This window comes from Calidris pugnax, unplaced genomic scaffold (genome assembly GCF_001431845.1).
Source record: "Calidris pugnax isolate Ruff unplaced genomic scaffold, ASM143184v1 scaffold81, whole genome shotgun sequence".
NCBI classification, from domain to species: Eukaryota; Metazoa; Chordata; class Aves; order Charadriiformes; family Scolopacidae; genus Calidris; species Calidris pugnax.
Genome location: NW_015090880.1, coordinates 5886741 through 5906111, shown reverse-complemented (window position 1 = coordinate 5906111; position 19371 = coordinate 5886741). Strand labels below are relative to the sequence as shown.

Sequence of the window (19371 nt, the reverse complement as noted above, 5' to 3'; positions counted from 1 at the left end):
GGATTACACTGTGCAAAACACATTGGGCAAGCCAACAGGCTTCCCTGCCTTGTGCCTGCCCAAGAGTGAGTTCTTCTCTATGGCTCTACAAGAGGGATTTGGTTCATGCATTACCCACTGCAAGTAGAGGTGTGTTGTTCTGTTGCCACATAGCTCTCTTCTAAGTTGTTGCTATCATTAGCAAGTTATTAGTAGATTAAGTCTCTTGAGTGATTCCCAGCAAGAGGAGCAAGTATCAGAAGTGTTGCTTCAGTTGCTTGTGTTGGCTTCGTACAGAGGAACTATTTGAGCCGAATGCTTTGTGCTAAAACATGCAGCAATGCTTTGTGTTTAAATTCCTGAGCCCCTGATCACCTTAACAGGAAATATTTTTAGCTTTTCAAACTGAAGGAGGTAAGTGGGTCTACTTATGAGTCCTGTCACTGATGTGTAATATAATACAAGTATTTTGAAGAATGTAGTCTGAAGTATACCTAAAATTCCCATTGATATGGTGTGTATGCTTAAAGCTGGTGAAAACCATTGATAAAATGTTTGCTTGATTGACTCTAGAGCCTAGGGCTGGGAAAAATCTGCTCTGAGTTCATGGGTTATTACTATTGTTTCTGTGACGTGGAAGAAAATAGGCCGTTTCTGAGGATCTGTTTTTCCCCTACTCAGATACTTGAACTGCATATATGCGCTGGAATTAGCAGTTAGATGTTGAGATTAGTGATGGTATGAGCCTTTCTGCTGCTTGAGATAACATTGTTCTCCAGGATACCCCAAAGAGGACAAGGGGACAAGTGTTGAGTAATTAGAGTGGCTCCATCCAGAACTTATTCAGCCCAGCTCAGCCTAAGCTGGGTTACATATGGGTGCAGTCAAGCTGATTTCTTTATACTGCTTTCCTCACTGCTTCAGCTCAATTAAAAACATACTTGCTCAGTGTTAGCATGGCAAGAATGGATGGAGCTTGAGTGGCTGACCCGTGAGACTCATAATGCAGGAGTACCTGGTGCAGGGGTGCATGGAGCCAGCCCATGGAGATCGGTGGAGATCCTGCTGAGTTGATATTAGAGGCTGTTATAGAATGAAACCATTTCTGGGTCTCTACTTCTGAGGCAGTGTTATTCTGCTGCCTGTATAAGCAGTACCTTAATAACCATGCAAATTGAAAGTGCACCTGAATACAAATTGAAAGTATAGATGTACTTCCAGATGTTTCTGGGCTGAATCCAGGCTGTAGGCTACCACTTGGCCATCCTCGGTCTGCAGTTCCTGGTAGCTAAGTTCTTCTGTTACTGTGGTGTGATAAATTTAGCTGGTTTTGCCACCTTGTCTTGAATAATTTCCAAAGTCCTGCAGATGATGCTTTCATTACATCTTGCTAGCCAATACCAAAACGTCCAAAAAAGTGTTCTGCTCAGTGTAGTAATGTTACAGCACAGCTTGGGTTGAGATTTCTGGAGGTAGATCATTGGAGATCCAGAGGATTCAGGTTCAAGTTGGTCTGTTTTTCTTGTATGTCCCCATTCAAACGCATTTCTTAAGGAGTGTATCCAAACGAATAAACTGTCATCTTCCTGCACTTTGTGTGTCATGAATTTGGAAGAACAGCAGAAACTATTCTTCACCCCAAAGGCAAGAAGAGGCTGAGGACCAAAATTAGATCTCAATTAAGTCAAAGCTTTTATTCATGGTTTCAAATTTGGGGTAGTGGAATTTAATTTTAGGATTTGTTTTGCAGCTCTTACCTTGTGAGATACTTTGTCAATAAGACTGCTTTATGGCTTATCTACAGACTGACTCTGGCTGGTACATCTTGGGATACTTGCCCAAGTAGGCACTTTTAGGCTCTCTTTGATGTAGAGACTGTAGAAAAGGATGTTCCAGGCAAAAGACAGAGTTAGTCTCAGCAAAAAGCACTGAATCCATAAAGGTAGTCCCCACCAGATTTCAACAATGGACCTCATAAGGCAAGCGAAGGGAGCAGTAAGTGACATAACGAAGAATCAACCTGAAGTTCCTCAGATGCTGTCTGGGTAGCCTGTTGGGCCTCATACTTGGCCAGAACCAGGGTAGTTGAAACTGGTACATCTGTCCAAAAAGGAACGTGGTGAAGCTGTTTCCATCCTCTGGGAGCTCCTGTCCTTATTGCACTGACATGCAAGTTATGTCACATTCTTCTCCATTCAGAGAATAATAGTATGTTCTTGTATTCAAATATGAAAATATGTTTGACCAGCTGTGGATGAAAAGGAAATGTTCAGTCCCTGAATCTCTCCTTTGCATCATTTTGGAGCAATTCAATGACAGAAAAGGCAGTTTTCTGTGTACTTTGGTTCACTACTGGACTTGTGTGAGAAGGTGACATGTCATAGAATCATAGAATCATAGAATTGCCCAGGCCAGAAGGGACCTCCAAGGGTCATCTAGTCCGACCCCCCCGCAGTCAGCAGGGACACCCCCAACTAGACCAGGTTGCCCAGGGCCTCGTCAAGCCTCTCCTTGAATATCTCCAGGGATGGGGCCTCAACCACCTCCCTGGGCAACCTGTTCCAGTGCTCCACTACCCTCACAGTAAAGAACCCCCTTCTAATCTCCAATCTAAATCTGTTCCCCTCCAGCTTGAAGCCATTGCCCCTCGTCCTGTCACTACAGGCCTTTCTAAACAGGTTCTCCCCAGCCTTCCTGTAGGCTCCCTTCAGGTACTGGAAGGCTGCTATTAGGTCACCCCGGAGCCTCCTCTTCTCCAGGCTGATGATTATGGTTCTTCTGGTAGGCTTTTTTCTGTAAAGGTAATAGAGCATCTTCTCCACTGCCACTAATGTGAAAGCCAAACGCCTGAAAGACAATGAATTTCCTGTCACTTGTTGCTCATGTGTAGCAAGAGTTGACTCTACATGAAAACATGGGTGACCCTGTTCAGAACACTTTCAGAAGGATGTACCTTTTTCTGTGAGCCAAAGTGACTATGTGACGTATTAGGAATTAAGCTGACTAGATTATAAACTGCATTTGTGGTTACACTGCACAGAAATACGCAGTAACGTGTGTCCAGGTGTTACAGTCACTGTAAGGGTGGACAGAGGAGGAGAGAAAGGAGGGACTTTGTCCATCCCATTGCCCTGGCAGGGTGGAGGGAAAAGCGCCGTGGTATCTTATGCCTGTGGGGGAAAAAGGAATGTGCAAATTCTATCAGACAGTAGGGCTTGTTTTTAAAATAGCGTATTCAAAGATAAGTGTGATGAAGATATCTCATTTACTGATAACTTTATCTACTCGGAAGATGAAAATTTAAGTGAAAAATAGATTTATCTGGGTCACGTAACTCTTGGCACTGGTGATAGGAACGCAGTTTGGGACTGACAAAGCAAGTGCTGTACTTATCACAGCAGACTTCTGCGTTGTGTTGTCTTGCGATTTGGTGCAACAAATCAGATTAATCTCTCTAGAAACGCTGTCTGAAGTGTGCTTCCCTGTGTAGCAAAAACTTTGGAAAATAACAAAAGTTGAGTGGCTTTTGATGGCTGTGCTTGACTAAAGACTTTTGTCAAGGAGGTGGATAGAAAGAAAAAGTAAGTTCTGGAAGGTGTAGGGACTGGACACAGTATGGTGACTGTGTGCAAATGCAGGTGAGTGCATTTGGGACATGCTTTAGCCCATTGTCAACCAGTCCTGAACTGGAAAGCCTCTTCCAGCTGTAGGCCAGGATAGAATTGATGGGCTCTGAAGCACCAGGGAGGCTGAGGATGTGGTAGAGCTTTTTCCATCCTTGGTGTAGCTGCAGGTCCTGGGTGGATTGGTGGCTGCGGGGACAGGGCAGTGGACAGCTGGAAGATGAAGATAGGACTGTGTAGCCCTGTGGGCTTACCCAGTGCACCCCACTGCCCGGGGATACGCGTTAAGGTCATAGGGCATTTGTTCAGTTATTTCTTACTCTGTACTTAAAAACTTTTAACCTTACTGCTAAAGAAAAATACCATTGTATATTAGTATGACTGGAACGAAAGATGAATAGCGAATTTGCCTTGAGCCAACTGTCAATCTGACTTTGATAGCCCATCACTTAAAAGGTCCTTTTATGTTTATGAAAAAGCATGACATGACGTCAAAGCCAGGGGGAAAAAAAAAAAATAATACCAATACTTAGGGCTAAACTTGCACAGCTTCCAAGAAGAGCCCCTGTGTGAACTGTTTGTTTCTCTACATGCGTGGCTAATTAGCGTAGGTTACTTTAAGTCTGAGCAGTGGCGTTCAAGTTTCTTCTGCTGTTTTGGGGAAGCTTGTTTATGGTGCTTCCATGTGTGAATCCCTCAAACTGGAGTAGCGTAGAGCAAAGGATATTGCAGTCGCCTCTCTCACAACCTATAAGTAGTATGCTGGAAATGCTTGAGTATAATCATTATCAGGTGAGTTGTTATTGCAGACTTACTTTAAAACCTGTTGCTAAGAAGGCTTACAATAGCCAGGAAATCCTTTTCCTCTAGTATCTAGTACATCTTATTTGATTTCTTCCACAAGAACAAGCCGAGGATGTATGTGGTCACTTAATTCGACAGAAGTGATTTTTGCTGTTACAGAACAAAAAAGCTTCTCAGAGTATTATTATATTTTAGTTTGTTTTCCACCTTCCTATAAAAACATTAACGGACACAGAAAGGTGACAAAGAGTTTCCAGGATATGGTAAAAATTTTGCATGGAAAAAATTGCCTGACTTCTTTGGCTTTTTTAGTGTGCGCAGTAATAGTTTGGTATGAGTTTCTTCATATTTTGCATTTTAAAAAGTTCTAAGTGCTGAAAAGCTTATCTTAAATACAAAAATAACTGTTGCTGAGGACAGTGATTGATCTGAACTGAAACACTTCTTTTCTTGTATCTTATTTGCATAATGTGTTTATAAACAGGCTGTCTTATTTGTATATGATTTAGGCCATGTATCTGAAAGATAAATAATTTGTAGGCAAAAAATAGTGTATTCCCTTTTTTTTTAACCAATATGTTACTAAAAAAACCAACCAAACAAAAAACAAACCCTAAAAAACCAATAACAAACCTGTTGATCTCTCCGCTCTCTGTTATTTGACTTCTGTTAAAGGACAGCAATCCATGCTGCTTGCTTTTTAATTGGTAGCTACTAACAAGTAAGATGAGTCCTGCAGTTCAACTTGTTTCTCCATATTTTAGTGAAAACTAAATGTCGCGTAGCTGAAGGTCTGAGCACAGAACCGTGTTGGGGTATCTATCTAAACTGGGAAACCTGAGCCTTGGTCTGAAGTGAGAACATCTCTCATGTTGTAGAAAAATAAGTGAAAGTTCTTGGTTTACCGTTAATGAGTTGGTTTTAGAAACACTAGCTCATTAATTGATTTCTTGCCACCAAATGTGAATTAGTGAACCGCTCTTGACTTCCTTGGAGCTGCACAGGTTTGTACTTTGTCAAATGCTTAGCTGGTGTATGTGTCACAAATGTATGGCTGAAATGGATAGCGTGTATAACGATGCCGTAAAACAATAAAGCACTTTTAAAATTGTGTCTTACAGGTGCAGACTCACCTTGAGAATCCAACCAAGTACCATATTCAGCAAGCCCAGCGGCAGCAGGTAAAGCAGTACCTCTCTACCACCCTAGCAAACAAACATGCCAACCAGGCCCTGAGCTTGCCGTGCCCCAACCAGCCCGGTGATCATGTCATGCCGCCTGGAACTGGAAGCAGCGCACCCAACAGCCCCATGGCTATGCTCACCCTCAACTCCAACTGTGAAAAAGAGGTAATTTGCTCTCGCCGTGCATGTTCTTCCATAAAACAGAATTGCAGTCTGCTTTCATTCTGTTTCAAACCGTATTTGTTCGTTGTTAAGCTGTTATGTTTACCTTATTTCCTGAACTATTAACTCCAAAAACGCAACTGCTACCTCGTGTCTGTCTGAGCATATATTTGCATAGAACATTTTGGCAAGAAAAATCTGTGTCTCTCTAACTTCCTCTTTTTTTTGAACTATTTATCTAGCTCATGCTTATAAAAATGGCTTTCTTTTTTTTTCCCCCCCTTGCTTGGTGCACGCAGTGAATAAGTGACCTTTGGAGAGTACAAAACAGTTTTGTAAGCTGTAGCTTTCTGGAATAATGTTATTTATGGCTCATTCAGTGTAGAAAGAGCAAAGAGCATAGGAAAAATAACTGGAAAATACAAAGCTTTTTGAGTTATTTTAGATACTGTCGCAGTAAAATTTAGGCAAGTCTCTTGCTTAGCTGGAAGGCCAGATTAACCCAGCAAATATACCCTAAAATATTAGTGATTGCTCTTTCATGATGAGCTCAGTGCTGCAAATATAAGACTTTACTAGCCTATGCTTAGAAGACCTTCTCAACCTTGTTTTTGTCTTTGTTGGCAAGAACTTTGTGTGCTCAGGTGCTGAAGGAAGATGACTTGAAAGCTGTTAACAAGTGTAGGAATTGTGTCAATGCTTTTGTAACATGACTAATGGGAGACAATTGGTAGAGTTTCTAGTGTCCTCCCGTCCTCCTCCCTCAAGTCTTTGTGCCAGATTTCTAATACAGATGCACTCTGTGAGGAAAACGTTAGGCAACTTTGAGAAACAGTTAATACAGAACATATTTTGTACATGCAAGAGAAATTACTTGTGCTCCATAGCTTCCTAAGAAATGCAAATCAAATAGTTCCATCCTATCATCCCAGCTGTACCCAAGTTATTTTTTTTCCTTGAGATATTTACGGCTTCACTTTGCTGTGTCATCAGGCACATGTGTGCATGACACTGTTTAAATCATGCTCTTTTTGGGCTGAGACTGTGCCATGAACTCAGATCCATGCTTTGCTTTTTCTTTTTCTTTTTTTTTTTTCTTCTTCTTTTTTTTTTTCCTTTTTATTTCTGCAGGGATTTTATAAATTTGAAGAGCAAAGCAGGGTTGAGAGTGAGTGCCCGGCTCTGAATACACACTCACGAGCATCATGCATGCAGGTACTGGATGACACAGGAGCTGGAGCACAGGTCCCCTTTCTAATGAGCATGTTTCTTTGAAGTTATGTTGAAGAATAAACTTGCCCCATACTGTCTTTAAGAAGCTGAATATAAGATTTATTTTGGGAACAAACCAACAATGTTGTTTATTAGTTTTGATGTCAAAAGTGCATTTAAAACACCCCAAGAGGGCTTGTGCTTTTCTAGCACTGTAACTCTGTAGCAGAAGAACATGTGAACCGTGCTTTAAGGTCTCATAAATCTTTTCTAATGTAGGTTTTCCCAAGACTGCATGTATGTGTTCTTGTTCTGATAGTTTCTACGACCACATTTCTATGTGGGTCACATTTGCATTTAAAAAAAATGATATGAGAAGGCTTTAATCCATTCATAGTAATTTGTCCTCAATAATCATCCTTTTTTATTATTATCATTTTTTGTTTTAGCTTTAAGGGTTTTTTATTTCTAGTAGCAAGATTTCAAATATGGGCTGTAACTGTTGGTTCCTTTCTTGCCCTCGCTTCCACTCAATGTGATTCATTCTGATTGCACTTTCTTGATCTGATACAAAAACCCCATATACTACTATTTCTACCATCAACTTTACACATTGGTTTTGTAGATGACTGTCATTTAAGCTCCTTTTTTATAGTAAGCAAAAAAGAAATAGTCAATCCGGCAGAGAGTTTGGAGCACCTGCAGGGGTGCTTTGGAGGGCTCCGATTCTCCCGACTGTGCAGGAGCTTATGGAGTCACCTTCCAGCCCAGCCCCAGAAAGAGGTCTTGGGGCGTGGGTATTGCTGTCTGTACGCAGGTTTTGACCCCAAAACTGTAGGTGGGTAGACAGGCAGTGCTGCACGGGAGATGGATGAATCCTCCATCCTTAGCGTAGCTCGTTCTATGGGGAGCTCTCTCTTCTGCTGTTCCTGAGAGGAGCAGCATGTCCATGGGCAGGGAGTGCAGGGTAACTGCTGGTGGGAGGAGAGGGTTGGACCATGAAGCCTCAGCTTTGTCGTGACCTGACTGTCCTGGCTGAGCAGCGGGAGTCATGGCCAAGGGGCTGGATCTGGAGCGTGGCAGAACTGCACGGGCACCTCTGCTTGGGCCATGTCACAGAGAGCCACTCTGTGGCTGAAGTGCTTTGTCAGGCCACTGTGTCCTAGTGGTTTGGATAACTCTTGGTTTTTTTCTTTGTCCACCTTTTCTGCTGCAGATGGATGATGTGATTGATGACATAATAAGTCTGGAATCCAGTTACAATGAAGAAATCCTTGGCTTGATGGATCCAGCCCTGCAAATGGCAAATACGGTACAATGGTCCTTTCCTTCTGGTTTCCCTGTTAAGTCTCATTGTCTTCCCTTGAGAGAATGCAAAACTGAAGCATGACTTTTTTTCCAAGCAATTGAGTAGTTATTGTGTTGTCCCATAGATTGCAGTTAGTTTCTCTTTAAAGAACTTAAGGCATACAGTTTCAATGAAAAACATGAATTTAAAAATACAAACTGGAGTCAGGCCGAGGGAATACAAAGGACAATTTTACTTTTCTTACTTTGAGGTCAGGTTAGTCCATGAGGAATGAACTGAACAAACAGAAGTGAACTCATACCATTTAAAATTAAAGATCGCCGTGGATGTTACACTTGGCTTTAGAAAGCCTAGAAGGAACCTTCAGTTCCTCGGGTTCCTGTATCTTCTGGTGTTCAAGTAAGAAATTGTACGCCACGCTTAAGTGTGTGGTAGCATCCCTGTCCAGAGACGCTCCAGTTTCACTGTTAGCTCTAACATCATAGCTTTAGCTCAACCTGATTTCAATTGGAAAGAGTTCTCTAGCTAGATGACAGCAAAAATGTTACCAAATTTAGGGGATGAAAAAAAATTTAAAAACCGATTTTCAAAACAGACAAAATGGGAAGGAATAAAGAAGCTTAAAAACTGAATGGGAGAAGGGGATGTAGGAAACCTGCGACAAAAGAGGAGAACACAGAGGTGTGGAAGTCGGTGAGCGAGGGAAGGCTCAGGTTACCTCTGAGTTGCCGTTGCTGTTTGCTGGTTCACATTGCTGCGAGCATTAATGTAATCGTACTTCTGGCATAATCTTATTTTGAACTTTTGTGGAGGGTAGCTCCAGTGAATTTTTTTGCCTTAAGGCTTAAGTGCTGTTAGATCTGGCTGAGTAGATGTCTGCCAGGGCTGGCGTCTCTTTCTTTTTCATCTAGTGCCAAAATTTACGGCTTACCACATAGCATCGATTTTGTAGCATAAGTTTACATTTGCTGACAGTGCCCCTCTGATGTCATGTTAGCCTAGTCCTCACGCTCCCACAGATTCCCACAGCCCTCTCGGAGACGTGGTGCCTGCCCCAGGAAACAACCCACCACCAGCCCTGGCTAAATAGTGCCCTTTGAGTAGACAGAGAAATAATTGCAGAGTCCTACCAGAAAGAATGAATTTTCCTTTCATCTAAGATGACTTGAAAAGTGCATCTATCCTGGAGTTTGGGAGGAAAAGTTAAAAACCAATGAAAAGATAGTCATCAAGACAGTTACTCCTTTTTAATTTTTTTTTTTACTGAGGGTTCAGGTTCTTCTGGAGTCCTTTCTCTGAAGTTCCATTGGATTGGGACCCGTTAAATTAGAGAGGACTTGGATTTCCTTGTGTATTTCTTCCTTTCTTGTTTCACAGGGACCCCAGCAGTGGCTCTTTCCTGCATATAATGATACTCTACGTTCTTTTGATTCGAGTCCATATAATCAATATTTAGAGTACTCTGCATCCCTCCCACTTGCTGTGTGACAACAAGCCTTCTAAAGACTGCCTGGTCCACATTTGCCATGAAATTTCAGAAATTGCCGATTGTATGTAGTGAAGTCTGTAAAATAAGGATATGAAATAGTAGACTTAAGAATTCTTTCCTAATACATTTAAATTGTTGGAGGCAAAAAGCATATTTCAGTCTCTGAATTAACCTGGTACCAATCCTGAAGAGATGGAAATTGAACCATGTTTCCCAACAATTGGTTTGGGGGAAAAAAAAGAGCCTGATCTAACAGACGCTTTTATTTTGGAACAGGATTTAGCTCTTAAAACACTAACATTTTACTAATACGCAATTAATGTCTGTAGAGTGAGCGAAGTAGAGGTGGAAGAAATTAAGAGAGGAAATGGTCTCTAAAGAGACACAACCTATAAATAGCTGTGCTGAAACTATGACAAAGGCTGCTATTGTTCCATAACCAACAAAGAACAAAAGGACCAGTTTGTTACATTTGGTAACAGTGCATAGTTGATAAGCAAAATCAGAGATTTCTGTGTAAGAGTGAGCTAAGGGAAGTCTCCAAGTACCTCTTAATTGAAAAGGGCTGATTGCAATCAACAGCTTTTGGAAATGTTTGTAAACTTTGGTATTGGGTCACAAGTTAGCTGGCTTTGCTTCTGTGGTGAAAGGTATCAGAAACTGGTCACTAGTTTGCTGAGAAGGTTTTCTGCGTAGATATGACCTACTAATTGAATTGCTGGTAGTGTGTAAATGCCAAGTTGAGATGACAACTAATTCATCCAACTAAACAATTTCCAGCAAGAGTCTGATGTGGAAAGCTGCGTGAGTACGAGCAGCTCCACTTCTCAGTGTGACTTTCCTGTGGAAGTTAAACTCCAGGAGTAGAGAGGAGTCTTATTTCAGGGGCTGTCACTGAGCGTGTGCTGGTAGGTAAGGGGACAACACAAATAGGCTGCACGACCCAAGGAACAGAATCCCTCCAGCGTGTACTGATACTTTAGAAACAGCCCTGTTGATCACAGAGCGGATGTCTCGATGATCTGTGTAGAGCCCCAACGAGCTGAATGTGGGTGCTTGTTTTGTTGGAGTAGTGGAGGGGAGAAAGGAAAGCTTCAGACTCTCCTGAACGTACACTGTGATGAGTCTGCAGTAATAATTACTGTGTTTGAAATTTATCTTATATAAAAGCAGTAAATTGTGCACCTTGTGAAGCCAAGGCCTAGAAATATGAAATCCCACAAATAAGGGCTTTTTAGACCATGCTGTTTCAATGAAGATAACAAGCTAAACTTGGCGTAAGCCACTCTTTCATATATGTTTTGGGAGAGTAAAGATTGGAGGATCTGAATGATGCTTTATTTAAATTTCTTCTTAGCCAGAAGTGGCTAACGAAGCCTTAAGGGAAGCATATTTAAGTTGGAAGAATGCTAGAGTTTGGTGAAGGCAGGGAGGGAACCTCCTTAGCACCGGAAAAAAGGACATCAATTTCCATGTCTTTCTCAGTTTTGAGACTTGCATCTTCCCTGGAAATGGCTGTGGGAGTTTTGACCGTTTTGCTGTTGCTTTGTGCTTGAAGAAAGGGATGAACAAGGAGGTGGTGGTTGAGGTATTTAAAAGGAATGTAGATTTAGTGTTGAGGGACATGGTATAGTGGTAACTTGGCATGTTTAATTTTGTACAGTTTATTCCAATAGGAGGCATTTGAAATAAATGCCAGGTGTTGCTGCATTGTGTCCACTATAAGCCTCTTCAGTTTGGTGTGGGTTGGATTTTTTTTGTTTGTTTTGGGGTTTTTTTTGGTTTTTTTGGCCCCATTTCAGCCTAGTGACTGCTCGTGTGCTCACAGTGCGGGCAACTTGTCCATCTCAACCCAATGCCCCCAGCATAGGAATCCTCTCCTTTAATAACTGTTCATCTTACCTTACACGTCAACTAATTTTTATTCCTCTGGGACTTGCAGTAGAATTGGGAACAGAGGATGTGCCTCAGTTTTAATTTAACTTCAGATATTTTAGCCATATGAGAAGAGTTGAAGTGTTGCATGCACTTTATATGTTTCAGATGAAAAGGGTTGTATGAAGTTGAAAGAAGCCAATCAGTCTCTTTGCTTATGGATCACTGATTTAAACTGAGGTTGTTGGCATCTACCTCTAATGTGAATTTCCTTGATAAACATTCGTGTGTACATGCTAACCTGCAACGTTTTCCAGCTGTGCAAATTTCTCCCTTCATCTGCCTTTTTTCAGCTTGTGCAGCATCGGTGGTGCTGGTGCTCTGGTTGTTGCACAGCTCTTGGGCTGGTTCCTCTGGTGCTTGCAATCTCAGCAGGACCTCATCCAGCAGATGCTGCCTGCTTTACATTCCCTTTTGTGGTGATTGCTGGCACAAGCCCTGTTTACTTGCATGGCAATCAGGCACGGTGTTGACAACTTTGGAGGAAAAAAAAATAAAAATAAATCACAAACCTTTTGTAACAAGCAGGGTCCATCTTGCACTTAAGTAAAGCATCTTGGTGACCTTGACTATTCTTTATGTTTAATTATAACCCAGCTGCTTTACCCAGGCTCCGAGATGCAAGATTCGAGATTTCTGGGATGGAAAAAAAAAATATTATTTATTTATGTATCTCCCCCTCCCCCAAAATTCCTGATTAGGTTTCACATGTCTGGTTCTGAACTTCAAGTCCCTGGGCCACAAACAAGTTCTTTGTGCTCTCTCCATGCTTGGGAGCATGAATAGAAGAAGCACATCCAAGTCAGAAGGGTGTGTGACGCTGTTGCTGTGCCTGCGTCGTGGATGCGTTTGAGGGGCCAAAAGATACAAGGATCAGCCTTGTAGAGCAGAGAGAGGGAGTGGTCGCCCTGACATTAATGTGAATACGTCACAACTTGAACCATGGTCTGTGAGGGACAGCTGTGACCTTAGATTTATTGTAGATGTAGATGTATTGTGTCCTTTTTATCTTCTTTTCTTTTTTTTTTTCATATTGCATTCAAGAGCTAAGGGCAGAGTGAGGCTGGATCTTGGGGAGAATTCAATTACGTTTTTTTTTTCTGTCTCTTAAAGATTGAATCATGGGACTCAATTTTTATTGTTGGCCACTGTCTGTTCAGGACCAGTATCAGCATGGATTCTAGCTGGTGGTACTTTAAGGGATGCACGTCAACGTCAACTTTGCTTCTTACGGCATCTCCAGATGGCAGAGAAATTTTTTTAGGTCTCAGTGTGGCAAGGACCATCAGTAGGAGTTTTAATAGTTCAGGCTGTGACTCACTCCATTGTATTCAACAGCATTATTTACATGGGTGTAAAGTTAATATTCTAATCTCTGCAGGATCAGTGTCTTGGTGGGGGGGTTGGCTTTCTTTGCAGCAACAAGAAGTACTGCTACTCAGATAAGATATCAAAGTGATTTACACCTGTCTTTTCAAAATCTAGTTTGAAAACAAAAAAGAGATGGGTAAAATAATCCACTCAGTAAAAACTTTCTTAAATATGTTTCAATTTAAAGGGATAGCTTTGATAAGTCTTGTTGAAATGCTATCCTATTTCTGTATAAATGTCCTTGCTTAAACGTACCTAAATAAGAACAGCAGAATGAACAAGTAGTTGAGGAAACTTAATGTCAAAATAATCTTCCTCCTCCTGGTGTATGTTCTTGTTACGTAAGTTAAAGTAAACTGAAATGTTTTCTGTGTAGGTAGCTTTCAAATCACATGAAAAATGTGATTGATTAATACAGTGTTTCTCCCTCAAGCATGTGACAACTTGCAAAGTACTTTCACTCACATATTCCTGGAAAAATGAGGGCTTCCTCCAGGAGTGTTTAGTAGGCTCTTTCGGATATTTTGAATAAGAGAAGTGATGGGGGTACAGACATAATAGTTTCACTGAAAAATAAGGAGGAACATTAGAGCAGTATTGTCAGCATGTTACGTCTCCTACATATTTTCTGTCCACATGTTCTTGAGGAGAGAAAACAGAATTTACCCAAATGTAGGTGTTTATTCCTCAAGCCCCTCCATATCTGTGACTTTTGCTGACCTTATTGCACGCTCTGTCTGCACATGGAAAAGAGCACAGATTTCTTAGCAGATCCTACCTCTGTTTTTCTGTACCAAGCCTTTTATAAGGGCAAAACAAATGATCCTTTTCCTTGTTTATCTTTTCCAGTTGCCTGTGTCTGGCAATTTGATTGATCTTTATGGCAACCAAAGCATGCCTCCTCCGGGACTAAACATCAGCAACTCATGTCCAGCTAATCTTCCTAATATAAAAAGGGAGCTCACAGGTAAATATGTCTATAATACCACCTTGGAGCAATAGCATAATTGTTTTGAATTCAGGTGATATTGGACATAATTTCTGTTAAGAGAAAGAATATTTGGATGGCTTTTGGCTTTGCAAAACATTATTTTATTTTTTTTTTTAGCAGACATATTAGCCTGCGATGGAGTTGTGTTCATGTGTGGGCATGTGTGTGTTCACTGTGACAAAGTAAGATTAAGTCCCTAGTTGTTATGGTGAAATCTGCACATTGAAAACCTTGTTTCATGGGAAGTTTCCATGCATCTCTTGCAGAGCTGTTCTCTAGTTTGGGCTTACTCCTTGCTTTATCAAGACTATATTTTAACAACTTCACATTTGGAGTCTCCGTGGGATTCATGTTGAGGGATGCTACGTGTTGAGGCTTTACTGTAGCAGAGGAGGGCAGTAATGGACAAATAGCCTGTGGTAATATGAAATCTGGACACCTAGATCCTATAAAATGTAAAATTAGGCACTCAAAAGAGAGAATATACATCTCTTAAATTAAGATGAAAATGAAGTATCCTGTAAATTTTTTGTCATTTTGGTTCTCCCAGCACTGCTCTGAACAAGCCGTGGGAGGCAGGGGGAGGGAAGGGGGACATTAAAAGCCTCTCTCTCTAAAGCACATCTGTACAGAAGCTAAATAATTTGAAGGAAGAAATAAGAAGTTTCATATTCTCAAGCATGCATTACTTTTGCTCTTCTGCTTCACTTGAAAGGACAAAACCACGCGTAGGGTAGAGTACACAAGGCAGGCTTGACCCCAGGAGGAACAAATGTAGATCCATTCTGGAACCAATGACAAAATTATCTTAATACCCAGAAATGGCTGTTCTTAAGTCCAACAGGGAGTCATTCTGTATACACTATGGTAGGGGCATAGTTTCTTTCTTGTCTGTCGTCTTTCTGGGTTTCTGTTGTGAGAACTCACAGGCTGACTCAGTTGCAAAGCAGGTTCTGGGCAGGAATTAGTTTAAGTAGAGCAGTTTTAATAGCCCAGGAGTCAGCTTCTTGGGAGGAAATGCCACGTCTCTGAGCTGGCGGATATTTGCATTTATATGAATGCACAAAATTTGAGTTCAGCATTAAATGAAGACCCACAAACTGCTCAATGATCTGTGGCTGCTAGAAAAAGAAAAGCTTGTTATGGTGATGGATCTATGCGAAGAGGAGGGTGGGAGAGCATGGGAACTACTCAAAGTCCTGTGTTACAGGCAGTTTCATTGCCCCAGTTATAAAAAGTTAAAGGTGGCTGTAGACTGCAAATTACACATCCAACTTGTCAGATGTCCAGGCTGGTGGATTCACTGCAGACGTGTAAGATCCACCAAAGGCAGCAGAAAGAGAGAGGACATGAGTGAAGTGGTCTTGGGGAAGTCCTCACTACATCAAAATAGACCTGAATGAAGTTAAATGTCTATATGCTACATTGACCTGTACACAGAAACAATTTGGATGAGTGCTTTTTCTGTTCAAAATACATGCTAGCAGATTACATTTGATTTAGGAGAGGCTTAGGAATTAAACTCAAATTTAACAGCAGTCACTTTGGCATTGATCTGGCCAAGCCTTTTTGCAGAAAGCACTATTGGTGGTGCTTTCTGACAGCCAGTGATTTTAAAATCAGTGTGTTAATGCAGGGAGGAGTCCTTTTTCTCCGTTACCTGATTTTGCTGTTGGAACTAGGCTGGAGAGAGCTTGCAATATTTAAATCTAACATTTGTCAGAAACCTTTATCCCTCCTACTGTATAAATATCAAAATTATGAAGAATCAAGAAAAGTCCAGTCTATTATCCAAGCGGCTGATGTTGATGATGGTTGTGAGTCCTCAGCTGTAGTTACTGAAGTTTTTAATGGAAATCCTGCTCACCCAGGAGTCCAGGTTCCATAGATTTTAGCCTTGGAAACCTCGTATCTGTTTCATAAGGCAGTGTCAGATTAAGCCCGAATTTCATTGAGAGATGCAATGTTCTTTCAAGCTTTTTTTTTGGGATCCTTTGGGAGCCTAATGTAGAAGATGATGTCTTGTTATATTGCATCTAATATTGGGGTAGCTCCATATTCTAAGTAGCAAAGTAATCAACTTCCAGTACTCCAGGGGAAACCCTTATCACCTGTTATTTTGAATTGGGTGGAACATCATCCATATTCCATAAAAATAGAACTCATGAAAGAAACTTGTTAGAATGAGTGAGGGGGGTTGTTTCCATAATGGACTGTGTGATAATAAGTCACATGTTCACTTGTCCTCATCGACTCACTGCTAAACTAAATAATGCTTGCTGGTTTGGGGATTTAAATGCAACAGGGCAAGGATTAATGGTGTCACCCTTTTTAAAAATTAAAAAGGATAGAGCAAACAACAAATAATTAAAATTGCTTTAGAAACATAAGATCAAATAAAAACTGAAAATAAAAAATGTAGTTATGCTTTTGCCTGAAGTCTTGCATGCTGAAGCCTGATAATAAATGTGTAGGGCAAGGTTAAGAATGGTTTTGAGGAGACAACTAATGTGATCTGCAGCATGGTTGTCAGTTTTCCTTTTGCTTTTCCTGAAACAAGGACCATTGTCTTCTAGCAATATTGCTAGTCAAGGTGTTGAATTTTTCATCTTTTTTTCATCTAATGAGAACAGTTAGCGTAGCTGGAAAAACACAGTATTTTTAAGAGGTGGCATCAGTTATTCCTCGAATCTTGTGGTGATGTGCTTGCACGTGCCACACAAGGAGGTGGCCTTCATTCCGGTGAGTGGAGGCTCTGACTCCTGGGTGCTTCACATCCTGCGCAGGTAGCAATGCCATAAGCATGCTGCTCCTCTGGTTCAGCTTCTGCCTGCTACGTAAGCACACAGCCCGTGAGTAAGGCAGGAGAAGGTATGTCAGATTTCAGCAGTTTGTTGTCCTCAAATACCTTGCTGAGTCAGGGCCTCCGTGGGAAAGGTTCTCCTCACCCAAGTCAGGACGGGAAGTGTGGGAAGAGATGCTCTGCAGGGGTGAAGTTCAACACCAGCCTCGTGTTTTGGCAATCACAGCTTATTATTGTCCAGGCCCTTCTCACCCCTTGGAATGGCTGTAATAATTGGTTTGACAAATATCGATCAGGCTTCCTGCGCAAATGTTCCACAGGCTGAAAGGTTGTGTTTGAATTCCTTCGATTCTAATTACTTCATTCACATGCACAGCATGTATTTTTCCTACAGAGTCAGAAGCGAGAGCGTTGGCTAAGGAGAGGCAAAAGAAGGACAATCACAACTTGAGTAAGTTTTGGTTCTTCTTATTTTGCACTAATTCTAGTAATGACTTCAGAAGTTAAGTGTTTGAATAATGATGTTTTAAGTGTGAATGAAATGCTACATGTAGTATATAGTACCAGTTCATGAGGTTATGCCCATAGATCAAATATCTCGAATTTTTGTGAAATGTGTGCTTAAAACTGCTATTGAATTTCAAACTCTATTTTTTTTAATTATTTTTTTCAATAAACCAAGTGAACGGGTGATTGTTATCAATGGAATTACTGGGAATAACATTTGTCCCACATACTTTCGAGAAATCCACCGTGCACAATTTTGGCTTTTTTATTTTTAATTAATCTAAAATCAGATATGCAGTCAGTTTGTGACCTTAAACATCAGTGTGTGTCCTCAGTGTGTCAATTTAGTAAAAATTCCATTTTTGAAGGGAACACGTAGTTCCAAGTTGGAAAAAACCCACTTTAAAATAATGAGCATCTTATGACTTAAAGGATCCTTAAGTTGTCCTTTTATACTTTGTATCACTAGAAAAAGGAACTGTTTCATGCCTTGAGCTGTTCAAAAGCCTTTTCTATAGCATGAAAAGCTAATGCAGAAAAATGGTATTTAAGTTTGACTTTTGGATCCTCAACATGTTGCCTCTGGAAGAGTACTTTAAAAAAGAGACTATACATTTTTCTCCCTTTTCCTGATGTGGGATTTCCTTGAGCATCTACTTTTTTGTCTCTGAATCTGTGCGTGATGTTTTTTCACTAGGAAAACATTCTCCTCTCAGTCAAGTCCTAAGTTAACGCAACCATCCTGGTTTTTAGAGTCTCAGCTCTGCCCCTTCAGCAGTCCCACATTTTAAAGTCGTCGTTGTGTCCATGTGTAGGAGAGCAAAATAAATCACTGCCACTGGATTTTTAGTTTCATGTGAGCATTTCGTGTGAGCATTTCATGCGAGCACTGGATTTTAAGTTTCATGCATTAAAAGAAATCTTTGATGAAACTTTATATGTTGTAAATAAGTGTGAATATTACTTCTAACGTTTGTGCTGTTTTTCCTAAAGTTGAACGAAGAAGAAGATTTAATATTAATGACCGTATAAAAGAACTAGGCACTTTGATACCCAAGTCAAATGACCCGTAAGTATAATGTGCCCAAGGAGACTGTGGGAGGGAGGTGCTAAAAGGAAAAAAAAAATAAAAATCTTTAGGGTTGAGTTGTCAGGATGTGAAACCTTAGTCTCATCTTGCTGCTTGCCTGGCTGCCTCGCCGCTTGTCTTCCTAAGTGATTTTTTTAATTTATTAGATGCCATAGCTCAGCAGGACAGAACCAATCCCTCTTTCTGTGAAAATGGAGGGCAATTCCTCTGGGAAACCATCATATTCCCCTTCCTGCTAAGAAAAAAGAAAAATATGGAACGCATCTGTGTATCTGTTGACTGATAATTTGCCAGTGTTTGTGCTAGTTTCCCAGTGTTTGTGCTAGTTTCCCAGTGGTTCTTTTAGGTAATTTCACTGTTACTAACTTGTCTTAACTTCACCCAACGCTGCTTCAGTAGCAAGGAACACCCCCTTGCTCTAAAACTTGAAAGTCTCACTTAAATCTGAATCAATGTCCTGTGAGGCTTTTGGGGAGAGTTTACATTAAGGCAGTTCCTCATGGAGCAACTCATGGCTACTGTTCAGAGAGGCTCTTTAGCTTCCCCCAAGGCAAGCAAGGCAATATTGCATTGTATCAACCTAATCTTTGGTCTGATAGTAAACTTCTGCAGTAAACTTTTTCTGTATTTAAACTAAGATGTTGTGGGGGAGAAGATGATGCAGGCAGCCTCTCTCTCTAAATCAAGTGTGGGAGGAATAAAGTGGGAGAGACAATATGGGAGCCATGTCCCCCCTGGCTGGAGAACCATCATCCCCTGGCTGCAATGGAGGGTATTTGTATTTTAGGCAGAGTTTAAGTTTAAAACACCTGAATATGGTGCTCTATTGGGCTCTTCTCTTCCTGTTGTAACATAGCTGTGATGCAGTGCCACCAAGAGGACTATTGCTTGCTGCTTCCTTGGCTGAAGGAC

The 19371-nt window shown here is 41.0% G+C and overlaps 1 protein-coding gene across 8 annotated transcripts in view; it reads left to right on the top strand.

Annotated features, from left to right (window-relative positions):
* Positions 1-19371, top strand: part of MITF (microphthalmia-associated transcription factor) — a 114894-nt gene that overhangs the window by 88082 nt on the left and 7441 nt on the right. For 4 of the 8 annotated variants that reach the window (XM_014946744.1, XM_014946752.1, XM_014946751.1 and 1 more), the window contains 6 exons: positions 5528-5755; positions 6884-6967; positions 8181-8276; positions 13918-14035; positions 17239-17313; positions 18363-18438. In XM_014946744.1, coding sequence (XP_014802230.1) covers positions 5528-5755; positions 6884-6967; positions 8181-8276; positions 13918-14035; positions 17239-17313; positions 18363-18438 — 677 coding nt within the window. The remainder of the gene's footprint in view (positions 1-5527; positions 5756-6883; positions 6968-8180; positions 8277-13917; positions 14036-17238; positions 17314-18362; positions 18439-19371) is intronic. The other 4 variants (XM_014946745.1, XM_014946748.1, XM_014946750.1 and 1 more) reach the window with 3 other exon arrangements.